The 23644-nt window shown below is 37.6% G+C and overlaps 1 protein-coding gene across 1 annotated transcript in view; it reads right to left on the reverse strand.

Moving 5' to 3' along the window:
* Positions 1-23644, reverse strand: part of SLC25A13 (solute carrier family 25 (aspartate/glutamate carrier), member 13) — a 159143-nt gene that overhangs the window by 88384 nt on the left and 47115 nt on the right. Inside the window, exon 4 of the mRNA XM_008565821.1 lies at positions 9475-9614. Coding sequence (XP_008564043.1) covers positions 9475-9614 — 140 coding nt within the window. The remainder of the gene's footprint in view (positions 1-9474; positions 9615-23644) is intronic.

Genomic DNA, 23644 nt, shown 5'->3' on the forward strand with positions numbered 1-23644 from the left:
GATACAGAAGCACCAGGAGCTCAGAGAGGTTAAGTAACTAGCCCAAAGTCACACAGCTAAGAAGTAGCTAAGATCCACATCAAGGTATGTCTGATTTAAAAACTCAGATTCTTAAGTACTAACTTATGACGTCTTGGGCAAAATCATAAGGAAGGGGATCTTAAGGAGTTTGGACAGATAACAGGAAAAGAGATTTTAAAAACAGTTTTGATGATGACTTGAGTATAAAAATGGATCAAGATACATCTCAAAGAATTCTTATCTTGGATGATGGGGGAGTTAGAATCCACCAGAATCTACCACAAAGGAAAATACTTACAGGGAAAGAGGAGGTTGCCCATGATGAGAAACTTGGAGTGAAAGTGAGTTTAAGTTATAAACAAAAGTTAAGCTACACACAAAAGAAACCTAGAGGGATAGGTAGAAATATAAATCTGGGAAATTTCGATAACAGGATTTTTGGGGAAAAAAACCATAAAGCTAACATTTACTAAGTGTGTTAAGTGCATACTATGCCCCAGGGACTATCGTGTTTTCCTGCTTCATCTCTTTGGATCCTTCCAACAGCCTTAGGAAGTGGGCTCTACCATTGCCTCCACTTTGTAGATGGAAAAATGAGGTAAAGAGGAGCTGAGGGTCACTAAATGCTGAGGATGAAACTGGATATACACCCAGGTGGTCTAGTTCTGGAGCCACAACTTTAACCTACACAGACAGCCTGTTCCTTTTAGAGGGAGGCCTGCCAAAAACCAGAAGAAATAAAAATAGTTGAAGAAACAGATGAGATCATCCCACAGTGCACACAAAGAGATGGCAGACAACAAAAATCGAACTGATACCTAAATAAGTGAGTACAGAAGATAAAATAGAGGGCCTGAGACCTTGCAGCAAACCCAGAGAGCTGGGAAGACAGCATGCCTCTGTAAAAAGAGCTCTTAACAGTGCCAGGCAACGGGTGCTTACTAAATGCTGCTGATGAAGACAGTTACTGACTACAGAGAAAGCACCCCTCCTATCACCTGAGGCCAGAAGGTCCCAGAATGAGGAGCTCTCCAGCTATCTCTAAGGCAGTTCTGCTCAAGCACATGAAAGGAGGCCCAATTTCTCTTTAATATTTGCCAGTGAACTGTTTTCTGTTCCCTCTATTCTGGTGCACGATGATTAACAGAATAGGCTTTTAGTGCAGCAGTTTCCAAGTACTTCAACACACCCATTCAGATTGCTGTAGGAAAAAAAAAAAAAAAAAAAACTTCACAATTGCTAGCTGTACAGAAATAAACATATATAGGGGTTACACCACTTTAGGTCTAACATTCGTGCTTCTAATAGTTCCAGGCCTGTCATTTCCTTAATAATCTCCAATTTTCAAGTGGGTATATTTTGAATGCAAAATATTCTCTCCACCTCTATTCAGACATGCAAGTTTGTGCTCTGACCTGAGAATAATGATCAGGAATAAAACAAACAAACAAACAAAAAAACAAAAACAAAAAAAACCCCAGGCCCTCAAACAAGCAGCAGATTCAGATGATTTACATTATACCAAAAAATCAAAAACAAAACCAAAAAAACCTAGCTAATTTGCACTTTTGTGTTTCCTATAGTTTTGAAATTTAAAATTTTAATAAAAGCAGGAAGTTAATAAGGAAATGATTCCAAAGAATTCCTTTTTAGGGCTGGTGTTAGAAGAATTCTAGGCAAAATGCAGGTAATCTTTTATCAAAAAAGAAACAAAAATGTATAAAATACCATAAAAAATAAGGTATTTTTATGGTATTTTAACCATAAAATATGGTATTTTAGACCTACTGATGGTATTTAACTCCATTTGGCTGTATTTCAAACAATCATCAAGGATCAGAATCTGTATACTATTTAATATGTAAGTATCCACTTTGTTTTCATAGTCCTATGCTAATTTGGAGAAAAAATTCTAATTAAAATGAAGATCCACATATTTTTAAATAGAGTAACAACAACTTAGCAATGAAACAGTAGAGTGATAGGTAAGTAGTCCTCATTCTTAACATTTTTCTGTGCTCTCCACATTCAGCCTTGCAGTCAGACCTTCAGAGGCAGGGTGAAATTTCACCCCCAATTCACTGGGTGGGGCTTTAATTAAAAGGGTCTTCAGAAGCAGTGTCACACATGGCTCTGCATGCACAGCAACACTTTGGCAGAAACCAAGTACAGAGCTTTTCCATCTCAATTTCCTTGCTCTTCTGATTTAACATTAAACTTCACAGTGGGTAACAGCTGGAGAGATGCTGTACAGAGTGCCCATTTTTACCAGGATGTTACTGTAAAAGCCTGCACGACGGGCTGCTCAACAAACAGCCAGCAGACTCACACCACGAACGCAACGGCACAATGAATCCTGATTTCCTTTGCCCAGACAGTAGCAACTGTGCAATGCAAATAGAATGTCATATGATTGTTCAGCATCTAACTGTCCAAGTGACCAGATTACTGCATCTCTGGTCACCCATCACTGAACTAGCGATGGCTTCCATTTGGACACAGAAAGGAATCTAGTCTACTAGAAGAGCTGAGGGCAAACATTAGCCACCCTTACTCATGATTTCAATTTAGAACACCAAGTGATGCTGTATTTATGAAACAGTACCAAAGCTACCTCACAGACCCCATCTGGTCCCACTTAGAATCAACATAAAAGGCACTCTCATGCTGAAAATGCAAATACAACTGTGGTCTCGGGCTACTAAAGATCCATGGTCTAGATATTTTCATTAACACAGATGACAAGTTGGGGGACCCAGGGGAGGTGCAAATGGCTCCAGTTACTCAATCCTAAGCAAGGTCCTTGTTAGTTGTCACTAACCTGCTTAAACAATTGTGGCTTCAGCAAGTTCTATGACAAGTGATTATTTTTTTGTTAACACCTGAAATCCCTCATTAATTCCAAAGCTTGAGATTTTGGTGCTGCTACGGTTGAAGGTATGTTTTCCTTTGTTTGGTGGTGGTAGTGGTGAGTTATTTCTTTTTAATGTATATAGCCTTTTTGTTGAAATTTTTACCTTATACCAGGATGCCATGACAAACATAGTAGCAAACCATAACTGATGGTGACTATGAAGCTGACACCACAACTGATTCTAAAGTGGCATGTGGCAACCACTGGCACCTGAGAGCAGCAGACTTCGAGAGCTCTACTCTCCAGGATGCAGAACCTAAATAACCAAAATGTCCATTTTACACAGAAAAGACTTGGGCTGATCTGTATGTTATGCTAACCCATAAGCCAACATGATGGTCAATCCAATTTAACAGAAAGTGCCAAAATTGTTCAATTGCATTATGAGCACAAGTATGCTTTGGCATCCAATAGGGTTGTAACAAAACTCATATGACCTGAGGACAAGGACCCTTACCAATATGAACGGTCAGCAGTCTGGGACACCAGACATAGCTCTGACCCCCAGATTTTATCCCCAGCTCTATCAACTATGATTCACCTCTCTGGGTTTCACCATCCTCTTCTGACAAAATGAGAACCCAAATAAAATTATGGTAAAATACTCACACCCTTGTGATTAGGGCTCTTTGTTGAGTCAGATAATCCCATTCTTAAATTCTATTTGATAAGAAGATGTTAGCGATGACTTTTAGTCCTATTCCCTCTCAAGCCAGCTATCCTATCTCTTGGCTGACTATTGAAATTCCAACCTCAAAATCTGGCCTCTCCACCATTTCAGAGCACTGCTGATTACTTGATGATACCTCTTACTATATCAATCGGAGGAATGCTCCTGAAACAGAAGGAATTGCCTGGCTCCATAAAATGGGGAATAGAATTCCTCCAAAAAGCTCAAGTCTACAGGGACCATACTAGGGCTCCTACAGTAGTATCGTCTTACCTCCATGGAACTGTGGAAAGGAGACAGAGCCAATGCACCAACACATGTGCAAACAGCTATTACATGATAAGCCCTACCCTGCAGCATCTCCTTAATCCCTCCTCTTCTTCCTGTGCTCCTCATCACTTGCCTAAGCATACGACGCAGGAGTCAACCTTGACTTCTGCAAATCCTTGACTGTCCTCATCCTATTAAATCACCAAGTCTTATCAGGCCAAACCCTTTAATTTCTCTTGAATCCATTTACTTTGGCCCATCGCTGTTACCATCTAATAACCTAGACCACAGTTGTTTCACTCTTGGGTAGAAAGTGACCAAATGGTCTCCCTCTCCTCAGTTATGTCCCTCTCCACTCCATCTTCCACACAACAGTCAGAGTGATCTTTCTGAAACACAAATATGATCATGTCTGCCTCTACAGATTTCCCATCAGCCTTAGAATGAAGACCTGAGACCAGATTCTGTGTTTTTAAACATTCAGGTTTGTGTAGTCTTTCTCAAAGTATGGTTCCCAGGCCATCTGGAGCATCAGGATGCTTATTGGAAAGGCAGTTTCTTAGGCCTTACCCAGAACTATAGAATCAGAACCTTGCGGGAAGAGAGGCCCAGGCTACACTTAAAAATAACCACCTCACATAATTTTTACACTAAAATTTAAAAGATATGGCTAAAGATTTAGAAAAATTAAATTCAACTTCAGTTCCATCTGTCTGATCTTGAACAAATCCAGAAAACTTCTTTAAGCTTCTGTGGGCTCATCTTTCATACAGAAACAATAGCAACTGCCTTACTTAGCTTAACACCTAAGGTGACTGTAAAGACAAATACAAGTAAAAGCACTTTCTAAGCTGGAAAATGCTATTTGAGAGGTAGCTAATAGCAATATTTTTTTAGCTAACAGGAATAAAGCATTTGGTAGCAATCCTAGACTTTCCTATCCTGATGTTGGAGCCACTGGGAACTTGTACATGTAAAACTTGTACTTGTACATTATTATTTACATAATAATTATATGTAAAATATGTATCCAATATTATAAAAAGAGTATCAAGAAATATTTGTAAATGACAGTAACATGCACCCATACTAAGGACTTGTTGATTATCATATCTGGCAATTAATAGGTAGGGATCAGGAATGTTAAATGTCCAGCAATGCAAGACTGGGTACCCCATTCAGGAGCATGGCCCCTTCCAGTAGCATAAAATAACTATCCAAAACCTTGGCCCTGGAGATCGTGCAGGAGAGTAGAAATAGCATCATACTGTTTAATCCCATGCATGCCTGTGATTTTATGGAAGAAGCTAAGCCCTAGAATGGTTGCTCTTTACTCTTTTGGGATACTCCTTTGGTAACCCAATAAAAGCTATGGGTCATTTCCCCAGGAAATTACCTGTAAATGCAAAATTTTACCCTAGAGTTTGTTTATTCTTTTGCTTAAAATAGGGGATAATGATAATTACCACTCAGGGTATTGGGAGGATGCTATTATCAGAAACAGAATATTTAAAAGCACTTGGTAAATTACAAAATTGTATAGATATTAGTTACTATTACTACTTCTTTTTTGAAAGTGACTCAGTACTGACTCTACAGAATAATTTGTTAGAAAAGTTTAAGAGATCTTTCACTCTGTGCTTCCAAGTGCTTATGACATCCACCCAATAAAAAATGGGCAAAGGATTTGAATAGACATTTCTCCAAAGAAGATATATAAGTGGCCAATAGCACTTGAAAACATCATTAGGGAAATGGGAACCAAAAGAAGAAATGAGATAACACTAAGAGCTTATAAAGTAAAAGGCCTCAGTCTCCTCATCTGCAAAATGGGGCAGTTAATTAGATGACCTCATTCTCATACCTGGCTCTTTAAGTTTGTACATTGGATAGCTGCTCTAACCAAACTCTGAATGTTGATTTTGGGATTTATACCTTCTGCAAGAGTTTATGCTACAAATCCTTAAGGGTTTTTGCTGAAAGAAAGCAAACGCAGGGTGTACATTTTAAACCTGCTTGCAGTTGCTTTTGTACTGTCAGATGGATATACAAAAGTACAAGTCCTAGATTTGTACATTTTGAGTGCCTCAAGAGCTGTCTCTGCACCTCTAAGCCCTTCACACAATGCCTCTTGACAAAACTCTGCATGATCTGCAAACATTTGCTGAATTGGATGGTTGGCCCCACATGAGTAATAATCACAGCACAAAAATACTTCAAAACAGGGTGGAGAGTTTTATGTTAATACTATATATGAACTGGAATCCCACCAAGTAAGGAATAGAAAAATTTCCGAATGGTTTTCAAAAAAACTCGGTACATAAAAAATCCATTTTTGAACTCGCAACCCTAAAGCTACAGCTTTGCTATAGGAGCTGAGAGTAGATGTACATGGAGTGGTTTCTAGAATATTTTTAAAAATACACATACATACCACATATAAAACTGTATTCACATTTACACATACGCACCATCAGTCATGAAGTTAAGTGGAGATGAAAGAACTGGGCATAAAAAAATTGCAGCAGTAGATGCTGTGATAATAAATGATGGGGTAACAGAAATGTAGCCCCACTCCCTTTTGAAATCCTTCCACACCAACAAGGAACAGACCACAGGAAGAAGGCATTGTGTCGCTGCTACTTGCTTCAACATTATTAGTTAGACGCAACGTACAAATAAGGTTAAGTGTAGCTCAAAGAATATCAAATTGATTTACCACTTTGTTACTTTTATAACCAAAGCACAAAAAATGACATATCAGCTCACCATTTAAGCAATGCCCATTACTGCATTAGTGGGTAGGGACCTTGCCCAGACCACACACAGATGAACAGGTTAGTCAAGTAAGATCCTTACAGCCACATGGTAGTTTATAACAAACTCGGATAAAAACTGCAACTTGTAGATAACAGCACTGCCCAGCAATCACACATATGTGTAGTAAGCATGGGTAACACACATGCTGGCTACAGCCAACCTGAGCTACATTCTAGGGACTGTCAGTGGAATGGAGCAGTGTTGTCTCTACATACGGCTCAGGCTCCCTGAAACCACATGCACTTCTCAGTTGTCCCTATGGCTGTTCCTGTTCCTCATCAGGTGACAGGTAGTAGCATGCATGGTGGCAGCTCTTTCACATCTAAAGCAGCCAAGCATCTGCATTCACAGCCTTGGCGCCAGCCAGGGAGGTGATGCCCATTTCTGAGCCCTGCCCTAGAGCAGAAAGGCGGGTGCATGCTTGACAAAGCAAGAGCCTCAAACATAGGAGATTAAATTCACTTATAGCTTTAAGAAGCTACCTGCATCCAGAAAAGATTCCAAAGGAAGCAAACAAAGCATTTGAAGTAGAGGTTTGAAGCTCTACCTGCATTCAGAAAAGAGTTCAAAGGAAGCAAAGAAAACATGTGAAACGGAGGAAAGAGACCCAGTGGTAGACATCAAAACCGGCATTCATCAGCATTCACCTAAAGCCTATCATGACACATCCATTAATTCCTTTAAATCTGGGTCTGGAGCAGGGCACAAAAGCAAGGCCCTGGCAGAGATCACTAACCAGCATAACCATTTTAATCTAGTAGAAGTTTAGCACTTCCATTCTGGCTACAAAGTAAAAATCACCCCATGCAGGACACTGTGGATGTTTCTCTTCACCATTAGAGAAATGAATGCTCTACAAGCTGCCGCTGGAAGCATAACCTGTAATCTCTGAGTCACCTAATCCTTGACTTTGGCTTCTCCATGAGGAAGGCCTAGAAGCTTCAATTGACTCAATTTGGCATAACTGACACTGGCTTAAAGGGGGAAATGCTATCACCCTTACTGCTGCGAACATCCCATTAAGACTAAAAGTTAATTAGGCTGTTTTCCATAAAGTCAATTTGAGGCATTTGTCTCCACAGCACTACTGTAATCATTTATCAAAATGAATAACACCTCCTACTGCACACCAATGTCCTGTGTAAACAACAGCAAAAATCTAACAACTCATATTCCATTCTCCACCCGAGTAACGTAGGTTTATGTTTACACAGAACTGAAAACAGGAACTCATAGACATTAATATATTTTTTTAAAAATATAGGGCTGGCTCCGTGGCTCACTTGGGAGAGTGCGGCACTAGTAGTGCCGAGGCCGCGGGTTCAGATCCTATATAGGGATGGCTGGTGCGCTCACTGGCTGAGCGTGGTGCAGACAACACCGAGCCAAGGGTTACGATCCCCTTACAGGTAAAAAAAACAATGTCAGTTTTAAGGCATCTTGTTTTAAGTTCCCAAAAGCTGGGAAAATAATAGCAAACGAAAACGCATGACAAATTCTGTATATCATAACAATACCATTAAAATCAAAAAGAGAAGCACCTACTGAAGTTGCCCTATTATGTATGCTAGTGCCTGAGGATGGACAGCACAAGAGCTTACTGAATGAGCACCAGGGCACAGTGTCTGTGTGTGTGACCACGTACCACAGAACTGTGTTTCCAACCACTCCTCAGAAGGCTCTGGCAAGGTCTGGGGCACATGAAAGAACCAGGGGCACCAGGATACCCACTAACAACATTTCTAGTAACAAAGAGCTGAAAGTTATTTCCCTGGCAAATTCTTCCTCAAGACCCAGAATGTAAACACAGCAAATGAATCTCCTTCAATGAATCTTTTTAAGTGTTAGATTTAATAAAACATAAATAACATTTAATTATTAGAGAAACTAAACAAATGCATAAAAATCCAAAAGGAAGAGTGGTTCAGTGGTTCATCATAGAGGCCTATATATCATATAGATATTGACCTTTAGTTACCATATGCTATTCTCAGGATTAAAACACTTCTAACATGATGTTTCAAGAAGAAAACTAAACTAAAATTATATTTTGCCAATACTCTTGCACTGTCATCACCTGTGGTCCAATGATATCATAATGGGAGAAGGGACAAAGAGAGGCGGGTTCAGGAAGGCGCACCCCAGAAATGCGGACATCTAGAGAGTTCAACCATGGGAAGCAAGGGCCCATTAGAACCTTTTGAGAAGCTTCAAATATCCAAATGCCCAGGCTGTGCCCCATACCCCCTTCAAATCTAATCTCTAGAGGTGAGACCCAGGCAACAATAATTTTAAAGCTCCCCACATGATTCTGAAATGCAGCCAAGTTTGAGACCCAGAGCCTTGTTATAAAAGGACTCACAGATGAAATGATTCCATGATTAATGCTGATGATATCCGCTCATTTCTCAGGGGAAAACAAAATATTGGTAAACAGTGGTAAAACCATTCACAAGCCAAAAGTTCAAGTTTCAACTTTGCTCCCCCCCCCCGACCTAAGTGACCTTGAGGAAATCACTTGATTTACCGGGGCCTCAATGTGTATTCTTTCCTAATATAAAGAGGTTGCAAACAATTTATTAAGAGCCTATTTAATGCTATGGTTCTGACCTACTAACAAAGAAATACTTCTAAATGGGATGGTTTTGCCAGGGTTAGAAACTTTGTGGTAAATGAGAGTTCAGGGCTTAAGTCAAAACTGCTAGTATCTTTTTAGACACAATTTGATCCCAGGTTTTACTTATTTACTCTTTTTAACTTTTTAAAGAGCTAGACCCACCAGTAAGAACTGAGTGAATTCCGCATATGTCAAGTGTCTTTTTCTTTCTTTTCCAAAATGTAGTTGCACAAATTCTGAATCCCAGTTAAATGGAATATGTTGATGAATTGTTGTCTGTTCAAAAACTTGCTTAGCATCCTCTGAAAAGAGAAAAGAAAGGTTGATTAAAACAAAGCAAATCAGGTTCTTCCTTATAAAATTTGTTATTAAATGGATATTGCTATTTCTTCCTATCAAAAAAGTAACTCAAGGTTATTAGCTTAGTTGCTTAGAGGGCAGTGTTGGTAACACCAAGGTCAAGATTTCAGATCCCAGAACCGGGCAGCCATTAAAAATAAAAGAACAACGATGACGAAAAAGTAACTCAATTTTAAACACACATACAGATTATAAAACCACGACAGAAATAAAAGTCAAAATCCTCATGGAATCGGTCAAGAAGACAAAGTTAATAATCCCACCAAACAAAATAAAGGGGAAAGAAAAACCAAGTCACACACAAATAACGTAGCAGTGATGGAAACCAAGATAATAAGCTAAAATTATCATCTCATTTGTTCTGTTTCAACATATATTGATTATTTTCTAGGTATAGGGGATAGAATTCAATCTTCAGTGGCAGGAAACATGCATACACAAACACACATATAAAATTATGCACGTCTTAAATACAGTCTTTATAAGTTATTAAAAAGTTTTTGGTAGATTTAGAAATCAGATAAAAACCTGAAACACATACTCAACACCCCTAAGACTCTATTTTAGCTTTTAAAAGCTCAACAATTTATCAAACTGCACCTGAAGATAAAGAAGATGGGAAGAAAAGCCAGCAGCCCAATTTGTTAACTTTACACTGACTCTTCTGGCTGGACAGTTCTTAAATTGTCCAAATAAAACCATTTCAAGATGGGCTACCAAATGTACTAGTACTGATTCATCACCTCTGTTAAGCCTCTAATACAAAGCTATAAGAGGACTGACAGAGAAAAAGAGTGTGAAAAACCTTACTTTTCTAAAGCTCCATGTTATTATTTATAAGTCTTCCTCTCCCAACAAAAGTGTGTGTTTGGAGGGTGGAGGGAACACAAATTATTAAATTAATAAATTCTGTCCTGGCTTTCACATCTTTAAATATATCTACCAATCCTGCTCATTTTTATGAGCAAGCTGTGTCTGAAACCTGTATATTTTCTTTTGCTTCTATTAAAAAAACCTTTGGCACATGTTTCTACTGTTTCCCCCAAATTTCCTACTTCCACCCCATTATACCCACAAAGTTTTTATTCCACGCTTGTAAAGTTTCCAGAAATTTTTTAAGTCTTGCCATGAAGAAACAGTCGTGCCACCATCAGCATAAGGTTGGGTGTGTATTTGCACAGAAAAGGCAGTAAAAATCATTATTATGCTGGGAATAAATTTTGTGAAATTAAAAAAGTAAAAATATTATATAAACAAAACCTTTTAAAAGTAAAATTATAAAATTTAAAAAAATAAATTGTTATGCTGGGCATAAATTTTATAAAAGGTAGCAGAAAACCTCAGGCTGGCCCTGATGAGGACAATAAAATAAAAATTTTAAAGTGCAACCCTCAATTTCTCTGAATTTGTTTTCACTTTTCAGAAAGAATTAAAAAAAAGAGACAGACAGGATCTAAGGAAAATAAAGTGAATGAAAAATTGGGATTTAAAAGGTAAAAATGGAGAAAAAAAGGAAAGACTCCCAGAGGGTCTGACCAGGGGTCAATAGAATAAATTAATTGGCAAGCATTCTGCAACATCTGAGAAAAAATTACCAAACTGAAATTCAAATGACTTGGGTTCAAATTCTACTAAAAACAGCAGCTAAAATTTCGTGGGCACTCATTACAAGTCAGGTATTGTTCTAAAGGCTCTAAGTCTTTAAATGTCTTGAAGTGTAATTTCTTCAGTGGCAAAAGTTATTAACCGATATCATCTGTAGCTCCTTCCCAGTTCTAAGTGTCTACACCTTTGTAGCAAGCAGGCCCAGAGATTCAATGAAAGCTCCCACAGTCTTCTAATCTAGACCAATAAATTATCCAATGAGAAATTATGTTCCAATAATAAACATGTGACCAAAAGAAAAAAACAATTTTTACACTATAAATGAAATTTTAAACTATAGTAAAATCTGAGAGAAATAATAGGCAAGCAAAAATCGCTTTCTGGTTAATCCTCGGTTAACTTGAAGATTCTATTTTGCCAAGGATTCTGGTGAAATAAAGTTAAAATGTGATAATCATAGGACAGCTGTCAAAAGGGCCTTCCTTGTTTGACTTCTCTTTCAGTGTCCCATAGAAAGTAATAGAAAGTACTGACCAAATAGTTGATACATAAAGCTAAGGCATTCATTATCCATTTTTATATTTACATGGTCTAAAATTGTAAATACATATAAAAATAAGTTTAAGTTATTCAAAAATTAGTGTATAAGTCTAAAATAGGTCTCACCCTAACCATCTTATTTTTCCTATATTTGAAGTAACTACCATTTACTGCTCACTAGAGCTTAGACTTACAGCCACAACTTTGAACCTTGAACTCTGTATAAAACTTTTCTCACTATTCTATAGAGTTTGCCTCTCTTATGCAAATACCTTCCTGAAGTATTGAAATCTAGCCACTCTACAGTATAGAGATATATGTTATCCCTAAAATATCTCTCAACTCTAAAATCTGACAATCCAATAGAAATGTACTACCGATAATGATTTACATTTAAAAAGATATCTTATTATAGTAAGTACATGTATGTGTAGTACATGCAGATATGTGCATTTGTACATATTTGTTGTATGTCTTTTATTTTCAAATAGATTATTAGCCTTTTTATGGCAAAAGCTGTGTTTTCCACATCTGATTCTCCCACTGTGGCTGGCACAGTTGTGGGCATAGAACAACTACTTACTAAGTAACATAAATCAGAAAAAGTTTACAATAGATGGTGCAACAGGTTAAGAAAAGTGGTATTAACCCTTTGAGGCTCTATAGTCTCCTTACTGAGAAACTAGTTCAATAATCATTTCCTAGCACTTCAGTGAAGTGCATAAAATCATCAGTCCTGCTTATTGACACCCCCAGCCTCACTCCTAGATTGAGTCTATTGAAAGGCTGAAAATCTGCAGTTTAACCAGCACCCCAGGTGTTTCTGATGGAAGGGTCCAAGACCTCATTTTGAAAAAATTATCTTAAAGAGTATGGAAGAGCTAGATTCAGTTCATACTAATTTTTAACTTCACATTGAAACAGACAAAAATATGAAAGGAAGAAGATAGGGAAGACTCTCCAGACCAGCCACTGTAATGCAGTAATGTGCAAACACAGGGCACCTGTAGACCCTGGACATTCAGGGCTGCCATGTTGCATAACTCCGATGGGTGACATTCACTTCATGGTCCACGTGACTGGTGATCCCTGGAGCTGGGCAGTGTACAGACCACGAGACCCTAAGAATGTGGCCCCATTAACAGTTTCTTGGATGTTCTAACATACTGGCTATTGCAGGAATGCAAGTCCTTAGCTAGCTAGCTAGCAAACTCCTAAGCAGCAATGCTTATGAGCACTGTACCAGGTCCTATGGGAAGAGTAAGGGTGGCAGGAGGCGTGGGGCTATATCCAAGTCTAATCCATCAGAAAGAATCCAACAGCAGATACACACAGTATACTGTACTAGTACTAAACTGCAGGGGTCCTTGTGGCAAGGAAACAGAAGTTTAAAAGGTAGATACTGACAAAGGTAGGAGAAAACGGCTTGCTGGGGAAGATAAAATTTGACCTGGGCCCTGAATTTTACTCAGATGGAACTCTGAAGGAGTCTTTCAATGGAAATCAACAGCATGAAGAAAAATTCATTTATTTTGAAGTGAATCAGTGCTTTGGACCAAAGCCACTGGGGTCACTGAGCCATGACAGATCCTGCTCCAGGTGGCCACAAACATTGGCATCACCTGCCAGCAGCAAATAGTATTATTTTTAAACCAAGATGGGACTTGATGCTACATTTATGGTGAAGAAAAGTTTGCTACGGGTAGAACAGTTGGGCATGGGACTCTGCAGGGAAAAAAAAAAAAAAGCCTGGAGTTGTATACCACTTGGCACAATTTCTACAAAATTTATTTTTCACTATCCTGACCTACCTATCAGGATTATATACCATAAGTTTGCCAAGCCATTCTAATTGAATAAACCAAATGACATGCAAAAAAAAGGGAGAATTATAGGTAAAAAGGAAACCTACTGATATTTTTACTCATTTTCACAGCTAATAAACTCTTTTAAAACAAAATATTAAATCTTGCCACTCTGGAAAACTCGTATTTTCTCCAAAAATATTTTATAGGTTTATAAGTTTCTGAATATTTCATTCTGCTCTGATAACTTATTCTGGGGCATCCATTTTCTGCAATGTTTAGTCTCTACATTTTCTTGCAGGCTCATGAATAGAAACATGTATAAACCTAATAATCACAATGGGTTCCTGGCATTTCCCCCTCACTTTGAAAGCCATTATAATACCACTTCAGGTTAATATTCTTTTCTCCTCTTAGGAAGCACAAATAGATTTTTCACTTGATTGTTTAAGATTTCTCCAAGGCTTGTGAAGCAATGAGAGGTAAGAGTACTTCTCTCATTTTTTAGCTGGAAAATCAGAAACAAAAAACCAAAGTGACTTTCAAGTCCTATCCTATTCTATATTCTAGCTCCCATGGGCAATTCCATGAGCTTTACCATGAAAGACTCCAGGAGTCAAACTTAGGGCTGTCCTATATCACTAAACCCTTACCATACTCTGACCCTCCCAAACCTGACTTGAAGTCCTGGAAAGAGAAAACCCCATGTTTTAGCTTTTTTGGTTGCTTACTTGGTTCACTCACCAGCTGAGGGCTTTCAAATAAGCACCACCTGGCAGACCTATCACTAACTTACAAGGAATTAGAAAGAGGTCTCTCCTGCTCTAAACATAGGACCTTAAAATCTTACCCCCAGTTTAGGTCAAATAGGCAAAGAAGCAAAACTGAATTAGCACTAGAATGTGAATGTAGCACTAAGTATATATTCTGAATATATAAAGTCATGTTTTTCTTCGCTCAGCCATTCTTCCTGAAATTGAAAACAAATTAGAATGCTATCTCTTAAGGTACAATCGTTGTTATTTCAGTCTGTGCCAAACTACATTTGGAAGGCCTACAGTTCCCATAATATCACTAAATAATGGTAATATTACTTAAAGCAAGACTTCACCAAGTAAGCTCAAGGATTCTTTGACTTTATTTGTGGGGACTTTGCTTTCTCCACAAAAGTTTCCATCTTAAAAGTCTGCATTTTTTTTTTTAGATTATAAAAACATAAAGTGGCAGTTGTTCTTTTCCTAAAGATAACCTCAAAAAGTCAACTAATTTCCCCCAAGTTAATAAATTTCCTAGGCTACAGAGTATGATTGTGGTGGAAAGAGCTGGGACTTTAAAAAGTTGTATAAACAGAAGAAAGTCCTAAGAAATCTACTGGAAAACCTTTATAATTAATAAATGAGTCTAGCAAGGTTGGATAATACAAGAATCAAAATACAAAAATCAACTGTATTTCTATGCATTTGAAATAAGCAACCCCAAAATGGAACTAAGAAAACAATTCCATTTACAATAGGCTAAAAAGAAAAATTACTTATGAATAAATTTAACAAAAGATGTACAAAATCTATACTCTAAAAACTACAAAACTTTGTTGAAAGAAATTAAAGACAACCTAAATAAAAGGAAAGACATCCCATGTTAATGGATTAGAAGACTTAATATTGTTTTAATGGCAATACTCCTCCAAATTATCTATAATGTGATCCCTATCAAAATACCAGCTGGCCTCTTTGCAGAAATTGACAAGGTGATCCTAAAATTCATATGAAAATTGGGGGAAACCACGAACCACAAGAACCAAAACAATCTTGAAAAAGAAGAACAAAGTTGGATTTCAAACTTACCATGAAGCTACAGTAAACAAGACTGTGAGGTACTGGCATAGTATAGATATATAGACCAACGGACTAGAAGTGAGGATCAAGAAATAAACTCTTACATTTACAGTCAATTGATTTTCAACAAAGATGACAAGACAATTCAATAGGAAAAGACTAGTCTTTACAACAAATGGTGCTGAGACAACTGGATATCCATATGCAAAAAATTAAGAGGGGCCCCTATTTCACACCATATTCAAAATTTTAGAAAATATAGGCATAATCTTTGTGACCTTGGATTAGGAAATGGTTTATTAGATATAACACCAAAAACATAAGCAGCAAAAGAAAAAATAGATGAATTAGACTCATCAAAATTTAAAAGGTCGTACTCAAAAGGACACCACCAGGAAAGTGAAAAGACAGCCTACAGACTGGGAGAAAAGCTTTGCAAATCATATATCTGATAAAGAACTCTAGAATACAGCAGTCCCCCCTTATCCACAGTTTTAGTTACTCACGATCAACTGTGGTCCGAAACAATTAACCTGAAAATTCCAGAAATAAGTATTTCATAAGTTTAAACTACTGCTATTCTTACTGGCATGATGAAATCTTTAGCTGTCTGCTCCATCCTGTCCACCTGGGACATGAATCATCCCTTGTCCAGTGTATCTTCCCTGCAGACGCACTTGCCACTTGTTAGTAACTTAGTGGCTGCCTTAGTTATCAGATCAAATGTCCTGATCGCAGTATCGCTTAGTCAAGTGCTGTGCTTCTGTTCCAGTGACCCTTATCTTACTTAACTCTTCTATTTTAGTATTAGTTATTACTGCTCTCTAACTGTGCCTAATGTATAAATTTAACTTTATCATCGGTTATGTATGTATGGGAAAAAACATGGTATATATAGGGTTTGGTACTATCCCAGTTTCAGACATCCACTGGGGAACTGGGGATCACATTCCCCTTGGATAAAGGGAGACTACTATATACAAGGAACTCTCACAACGCAATAATAAAAAGACAAAATGGGCAAAGGAGCTGAGTAGACATTTCTCCAAAGACAATAAGCAAATGGCCAATAAGCACACACAAAAATAACATCATCAGCCATCAAGGAGATAAAAATCAAAACTACTTCACCGCACTAGGATGGCTGTAATCATGAAATAATAACAAGTGTGAGGATGTGAAGAAACTGCAACCCTCATACACTGCTGGTGGGAATATAAAATGGTGCAGCCACTTTGCAAAACAGTCTGGCAGCTCCTCAAAAAATTAAACACAGAGTTATTCATATGACCTAGCAATTCTACTCTCAGGTATATACTTAAGAGAAATGAAAACATATATCCACACACATACATGTACATGAATGCTCATAGCAACATTATTCATAATAGCCAAAACGTGGTAACATACGCCCATTAACTGATGGATGGATAGACAAAATGTAGTCTATTGATACGATGGAATATTATTCACCAATAAAAAGTAAGGATGTGCATGCTACAATGTGGATGAACCTTGAAAACATTATGCTAAGTAGAAGAAGTCTGTTACAGAAGACCATATATTGTATGATTCCATTTATATAAAATGTCCAGAATAGGAAAATCCACATAGACAGAAAGTAGATTAACAGTTGTCTAGGAAATGGAGGAACTGAAGAAAATGAGAAGGAGGGACTATTCGCTAAGGCATGTGGTTTCTAGTCGGGATGATAAAAATGTTCTAAAATTTAATGTGGTGATGGTTGCAAAAATCTGTGAATATACCAAAATCCACTAAATTGTATATTTTAAATGGATAAATGGGTGAGTTACATTCCAATAAGGTTTTTTTTTTTAAAAAAAATCTGGGACTAGGGCCGGCCTGGTGGCGCACTGGATAAGTGCGCCGCTTGGGAAGCGCGGTGGTGCTCCCGCCCGAGGGTTTGGATCCCACATACAGACCGGTTCCCGCTCACTGGCTGAGTGAGGCGCGGGAGCAACACCGAGGGTTGCAATCCCGTTGCCGGTCCCCGGTCCGGTACGGGGGCAACACTGAGGGTTGCGATCCGTTGCCGGACACGGAAAAAGACAAAAAGACAAAAAAAAAAAAAAAAAAAAAATCTGGGACTATTAGAGATCTGCCTCTTACTAATGAGTAACAACGGGGCAAATTGCTTACTCTGACTTAATTCTCTCAGTCCTTAAAATGAAAATAAGATATCTATCTTAGAGGATTGTTCTGGAGTTAATGCTTAATTCAATGTTCTAAACAGTAGGTGAGCATTAAAATGGTAACACACCAAAATCTAAGGTCTTAACTATAATGAAAATTATTATTGGGGCACCAAATATTTACAAATAATACAAAGAAAAGCAGGCACAGTATGATTTGGAAATATCATGGTTTAAACATTTTTCAAAAAGCAATAATTTTCCCCAAATATTGAAACTCCATCCTTCCCTGAGCTCATATACCAAAATTTTGAATGAAAAGTGATCAAAAACTAAGTAATTTTCTATTATGTTTCTTAAAGTATAAAATTAAGAAAGATTAAGAACCTCCACTCTTTACTTTGAAGATCTTTCAGATACTAGAAATATTTAATTGGCAAATTACTTGCACATGCCATTAAGTGGTTAGACTGAATTTGTTTTTTACAAATTCTATGGGTTCTTATTCCTTAACCTCCACCACACTATAATCTGAAATCATCAAGGTCTTCACTTATGCAAATTTCAACTTTCTACATTTTTGTTTCCATACAGAATAACTAAATTAATGCACTTTAAATTCTAAAAGATTCAGTTTTTGAAGATGCAAATCAATGAAAATGAGTTTCCCATTAATATAAAAAAGATTCATCAAGCTATATTATTTCAAACACTAAACCATAATCCCTCTCTCATGGATTCTAAAACTTCCATTAATACAATAAACACAAAAAGGATATTTCAGTTAACAGGAAAGTAACCCCTCTCGGAGGCAAAGAGCTGCTAAATGGCCGGTGCATTTTATCTCTGAACAGCTTCATGCTTTTTCTAAGGTGCGCTAAATTCTCAAAGAAAGTTGTGGTTTTGCTCTGAGGGAAATAATATTCCACCCTGCTGATATGGTTAACAACAGCTTATAGGGCCATTGTCTTTTAAGCAGTTAGCAAAAGACAAATTGTTGAATTCGTAAGTTAAATAATATAATAGCGTAAGTGGATGCAGACCTATCTCTACTGCCATATGCTCCAATATCAAGGTTGACATTTCAAACCCTTTTGACAAGTGCCTTTTTATATTAATCACAGTTAAGGGTCTGAAGAGGAAAGAAGTATTCTGTCTACAATTCAGACTCGCTCAACAAAGTTCCAGGGGGAAAATGGGTGCCATTAAAAGAGAGTAAGTACAGCATAAGTACATCACATTAAAACTGAATTCTCTACAAGCCCCTGTAAACTTTTTTTTATTATTATTATTCTGAGCATGTAGGTAGAGCAGTGATAAGTATCTTTCATAAAACAAGCACAACACAGCCAAGCTGAGGCAAATATTATACTGAAGTCATAAATGGTGGTGGTGTATGTAAAAATTAGGGCAAATTTAAAACTCTTCCCTTCTGTACTTAGAGAGGGATGGAACTACCCTGACTTAAGGTCATGTAGCATCCTGAAAAAAACTATCTTTATAATGCCAGAAGACAAAGTTCTGGTTCCTATAAAACCAGTCACTTTCCCCCTCTGGGCCTGTTTCTTAATCCATGAAAGAAAGCCATAAATATACCAGCCATTGTTCAACTGAAGTATGAACTATGTTCCTGTGGAGAACTCATTTAAAACACATTCCCAAGCCCCACACCCAAAGATTCTGAATCAGTAGATTTGAGATGGAGCCAGGGAGTCCACAGTTATAACCAACACCCCCATGCCATTACAATGAGAAACCATAGTCTGTCTCATTGATAAGAATCCCTCCTATTGTAAAATCTGATAGGTCCATAAATCCTCAAGATTAATACACTATTTAAGTCACCATAGTGAATGTTAGTAAACAACAAAGGCTAAAGGCCGGCAGATATTTAGCATAAGATATCAATGCATTATCTCACATGTATTAACTAAATCAATAGCAGAGAGGCCAACAGATATTTTGAATCTATTTGTTAGAAAAAATATTTTCAATTGGGTAAAATAAATCATTAGCAGCCTTTCATAATAGCAAAAGTAGGTCAGTCAAAATAGTAGAGGCTTACAGCAGACTGTGGTCACTCTCCAGATGTATAAGCTGGCTTTAATCATCTGTTAAGTCAATTATTGTGAACCTTTATCTCCACCAGAAAAGAACACAACCAAAAAACTCCAATGCTTTGAAATTTTTAAAGCATTACAAAGAATCTTAATTCATTCTCTAAATGCAAGTATAATATCTATATTGTTTTGAAAAACAGTTTCCTAAGCTAGTTTCGTTAGATGGATGTTATCAAAAATAATTTTCTTGCAAAAGCATTAACATACATTTAACCCCACTTAAATGCTTCAAGAGCAGATATACTACAAATGTACACCCACAGTGATCCCATAAGTATAAAACCATTTTATTTCAATTAAAACGTCTAACTATCCACCCCCAACATATACCTAAACTGTAATTTTCTCTGAGAACTTCCAATATGTTCTTGATTTTGTTTCCTTTATCAACCTATCAGAGCAAAAACTGCTTTGCAACTGTTGGAAGAAATCAGTCATTAGCAGCAAGATTACAGCAAATTTTCCAATTTAGAAAAACTGCATTTTTATCTCTCACACTGAAAGAATAATGGTATAATTTTACTATTTTTAAATGAGCAGTACAGTTTAAAATAGTCAAATTTTCCCAGGGCTCCAAGTTTTAGAATTTTCTGTTAGCTTTGTGTTCTCTACACCTTCTTCCCTACACATAAGTTCTCTTCATCCTTCATCTTGCACACACACACACAGCACACATACACGTAAGTGTGTATGTACGCATGGGCAGCAGCCCCCGATCCAGCCTCTCCACACCGACAGTCTTCTAAAGAACAGTTAACCTGCAGGCAGTAGTTAACTAAGGAGAAGCTTCATGTGGTTATTGTGATTTACTCTCCAATTGACATTCTTCCACCTTCTCAACAAGTCTGCCTTTTTGTTTTCTCCCTATTTTTAAAATGGAGTGATGAAGTAGCAAAAAGCACAATATTTTAGCCATTTGAGCATGGACGATTCTCAAATTATCCCACCAACTGGAAGTGCTCTCTGATACTACTATCTTCCAAAATTGAAGCCATTACAGTCAATCGTGTAAATCTGTATTTAGCTTTTCGTAAATAGTAGATTTTTGACCCAATGAACTGGAACAGCTTTTGAATAGTCTCTAGGATCTCTGACAAGATACTCAGCAGCCGGGCATGCCACAATTCTTATCAGTGTTGAGGGTATTTACTTTCAATACTCAGATGTTCTTATTTGGAATTCTCATTCTCCATTGGAAGGGGAGTGTGTAGAAGAAAATATACTTGGGTGCCCCCCACCCCCAAATAAAAAAATCTACTGTAAAGTGATAAGTTTCTTTCACCAAAATAATGTATTTTTTTTGAAATACCAATATCAGACTCAATATTAACAAGGACTTTTCCCCAAATAATGCTCCTTCCAACTTCTAACCATTTTGCTCTCGGCTATCTTTTTGAATATTTCATTTTCCAAGTGTCTTTACAAAGATATTAACAAATTACTTTCTTTCCAGTGAGCTTTAAAAATTATGTCTATGGGCCGGCCCGGTGGCGCACTGCTACAGTGCGCCGCTTGGGAAGTGTGGCGGTGCTCCCGCCGAGGGTTCGGATCCCACATACAGACCGGCCGCTCACTGGCTGAGCGAGGTGCGGGGGCAACACCGAGGGTTGCGATCCCGTGGCCGGTCCCGGTCCGGTACGGGCGCGACACTGAGGGTTGCGATCCGTTGCCGGTCACGAAAAAAGACAAAAAGGTGGGGAAAAAAAAAAATTATGTCTAAAGTCTGTCCTCCTCTAGTCCAATACTGACATTCCTCTAGCTTTTTATATTTAATATTAAATTTGGGTGCTTACCTTCAAAACTTTTTATTTCCATACTTTTAAACTGTAATTTTCTGCAACCGGAATCAAAGTGACCGAAGTGGCTTGTTTCCATGTATTTTTTCATGTCATCTAGCCTATTTTTCCCAAAGTACACCAATGTCATATTAGTCATTGCAGGTGTTCCTGGACACAATCTAATTTGAACCCAGAAAGGATCTCTCCTCCAAACAACAATAGCCATGTCAGAGAATTAAGTAGCTGAGAAGGACTGGCTTGGAATTAAGAATTAACTAGCCTAGAAATTGCCTCAGTTCTGTTGGTTTTGTTTAGGGTGACTCATGCAAAAGAAAGGTCCTGTTCAAATAAGTTTCCTAAATGCCAGTTTAAACAAAGTTAATACATTTATTTTTCTGCAGGACTTCTCAGAGCCTTAATAAACTAAGAGTTTTAGGTTTTATGATTCTCTAATAAGAGAGTCCTTTTTCAGACAACACATCTTAACATAAACAGGAAACACCACTCTAAAGTAACTAACTTACAATATCTTTGAATAGTCAAGATTAAAGGACAAAAGTCCAGTATAGTTTCCAATAAAAGGGCAAGACTGGACTAGTTTCTTTTGGACTCTAGGCCAACTGACTGAGCTGCAGCAGCAAGCCAGCCAAGGCCTCCCAGTGTGACACAGGGTGTAGGCTAGTTTCTTCCACTCCAGACTCCACGAAAATTAGAACCAATCCCCTTTCAAAGGTCTCACTAGGCAGTCAACCAAATGGCTCTTTCTGTATTTTTTATAATTCATTAGTTACTCTACATTTATTTCAGTTATAGAAAAATGTATTTTCCAATCTATTTCTTGTACTATATAATGAGTTTTCTGATACATTTCACTTTATATATCCAAAATCAAAAAGCATCCAACAACTGATAATCGTTACATTTTCAAGTCATACATAAACTGTTCTACAATCAAAGTTTTTAACAGCAATGCTAGAAAAGTCTTAAATGAGATATATATCCACTAGTTCAACTGCCCTTCTACAAAAAAAACTGTTTTTATCTTTGGCAGATCATTCACCCCTTCGAGATTTGCTAAAACCTATGCAATTTCACCCCAGGAAAAAAAATGCTCGTTTAGACAAAATATTACAAACAACTGTAGCCATTCATGAACTCTGTGATACGTATCTAGGCCCCCAGAATTGAGAACCTCTGCCTTTAAAGTTCAATTAAAAACCACAGACCAACCCCCCCCCCAACACCCACACATATACCATCTCTACCACCAACCCTTGGATAATGAAATTGGGTTATGTTCACATACTAAGAATAACTTCAAAATTGCACATACAATATGTTTCATTAAGTTTTGTTCTCTGCTATGAAAAAGACAAAAAAGTCAAAGGAAGAGAAAAACATGTGATGGTATTATGCAAATAAATATTTTAGATTTTAACCTAAGGAAGTGCTATAATATAGAACATACTTTGAATTTTCAGGGGGTCCAATTGTGACTTTCACTAGACAAAAGTGGGATTCAAGCCCTCCATTACTATTGAGAAAGGCTATTAAGGTCAGCCAATGCAGATACAACAACCAAAGAAATATCAATGAGTAGGAACAGTTAATGTCTTAAATTAGCATTATAATATTTCAGAACAATAGTTTCATTAAATACACACACATACACACACACTTCCTTAAAACCAAAAATGGACATTTCCATTTGCTCCCCCAGCATGAATACATAAGAAACATGGTAAAATGGAAGTGTCTGAGAAACTACCACTCATAACACGTCTGCTCAGATGCCAGGTAAGTCCTTTCAAACCTTGACTTTCAGCTCCACTCACAAAATGGGGTGACTGCCTGCTTCACATAGATACCATGAGGCCTAAACAATAATCACAGGCACGCGTGCCTCTGGCTTTGACCCACTCCAATCAACACAACAAGAATCATCTCTTCCAAGCATCAGCTTGAACCTGTCCCTGCCTTCCCAAAGAACCTGTGGTGACTCCCAATTTTCTCTCATATCAAATACAAATTCTTGCTCAGGGGCCTTGTGGTCGGTACCCCATCAAATGGCAACCACTCCCCCAAGTGCCCATGTCTGCTCAGCTGCACCCCTCAGTCAAGGGCCTCCTAGTCTAT

This window comes from Galeopterus variegatus, unplaced genomic scaffold, assembly GCF_000696425.1.
Source record: "Galeopterus variegatus unplaced genomic scaffold, G_variegatus-3.0.2 Scaffold206, whole genome shotgun sequence".
Lineage (NCBI taxonomy): Eukaryota > Metazoa > Chordata > Mammalia > Dermoptera > Cynocephalidae > Galeopterus > Galeopterus variegatus.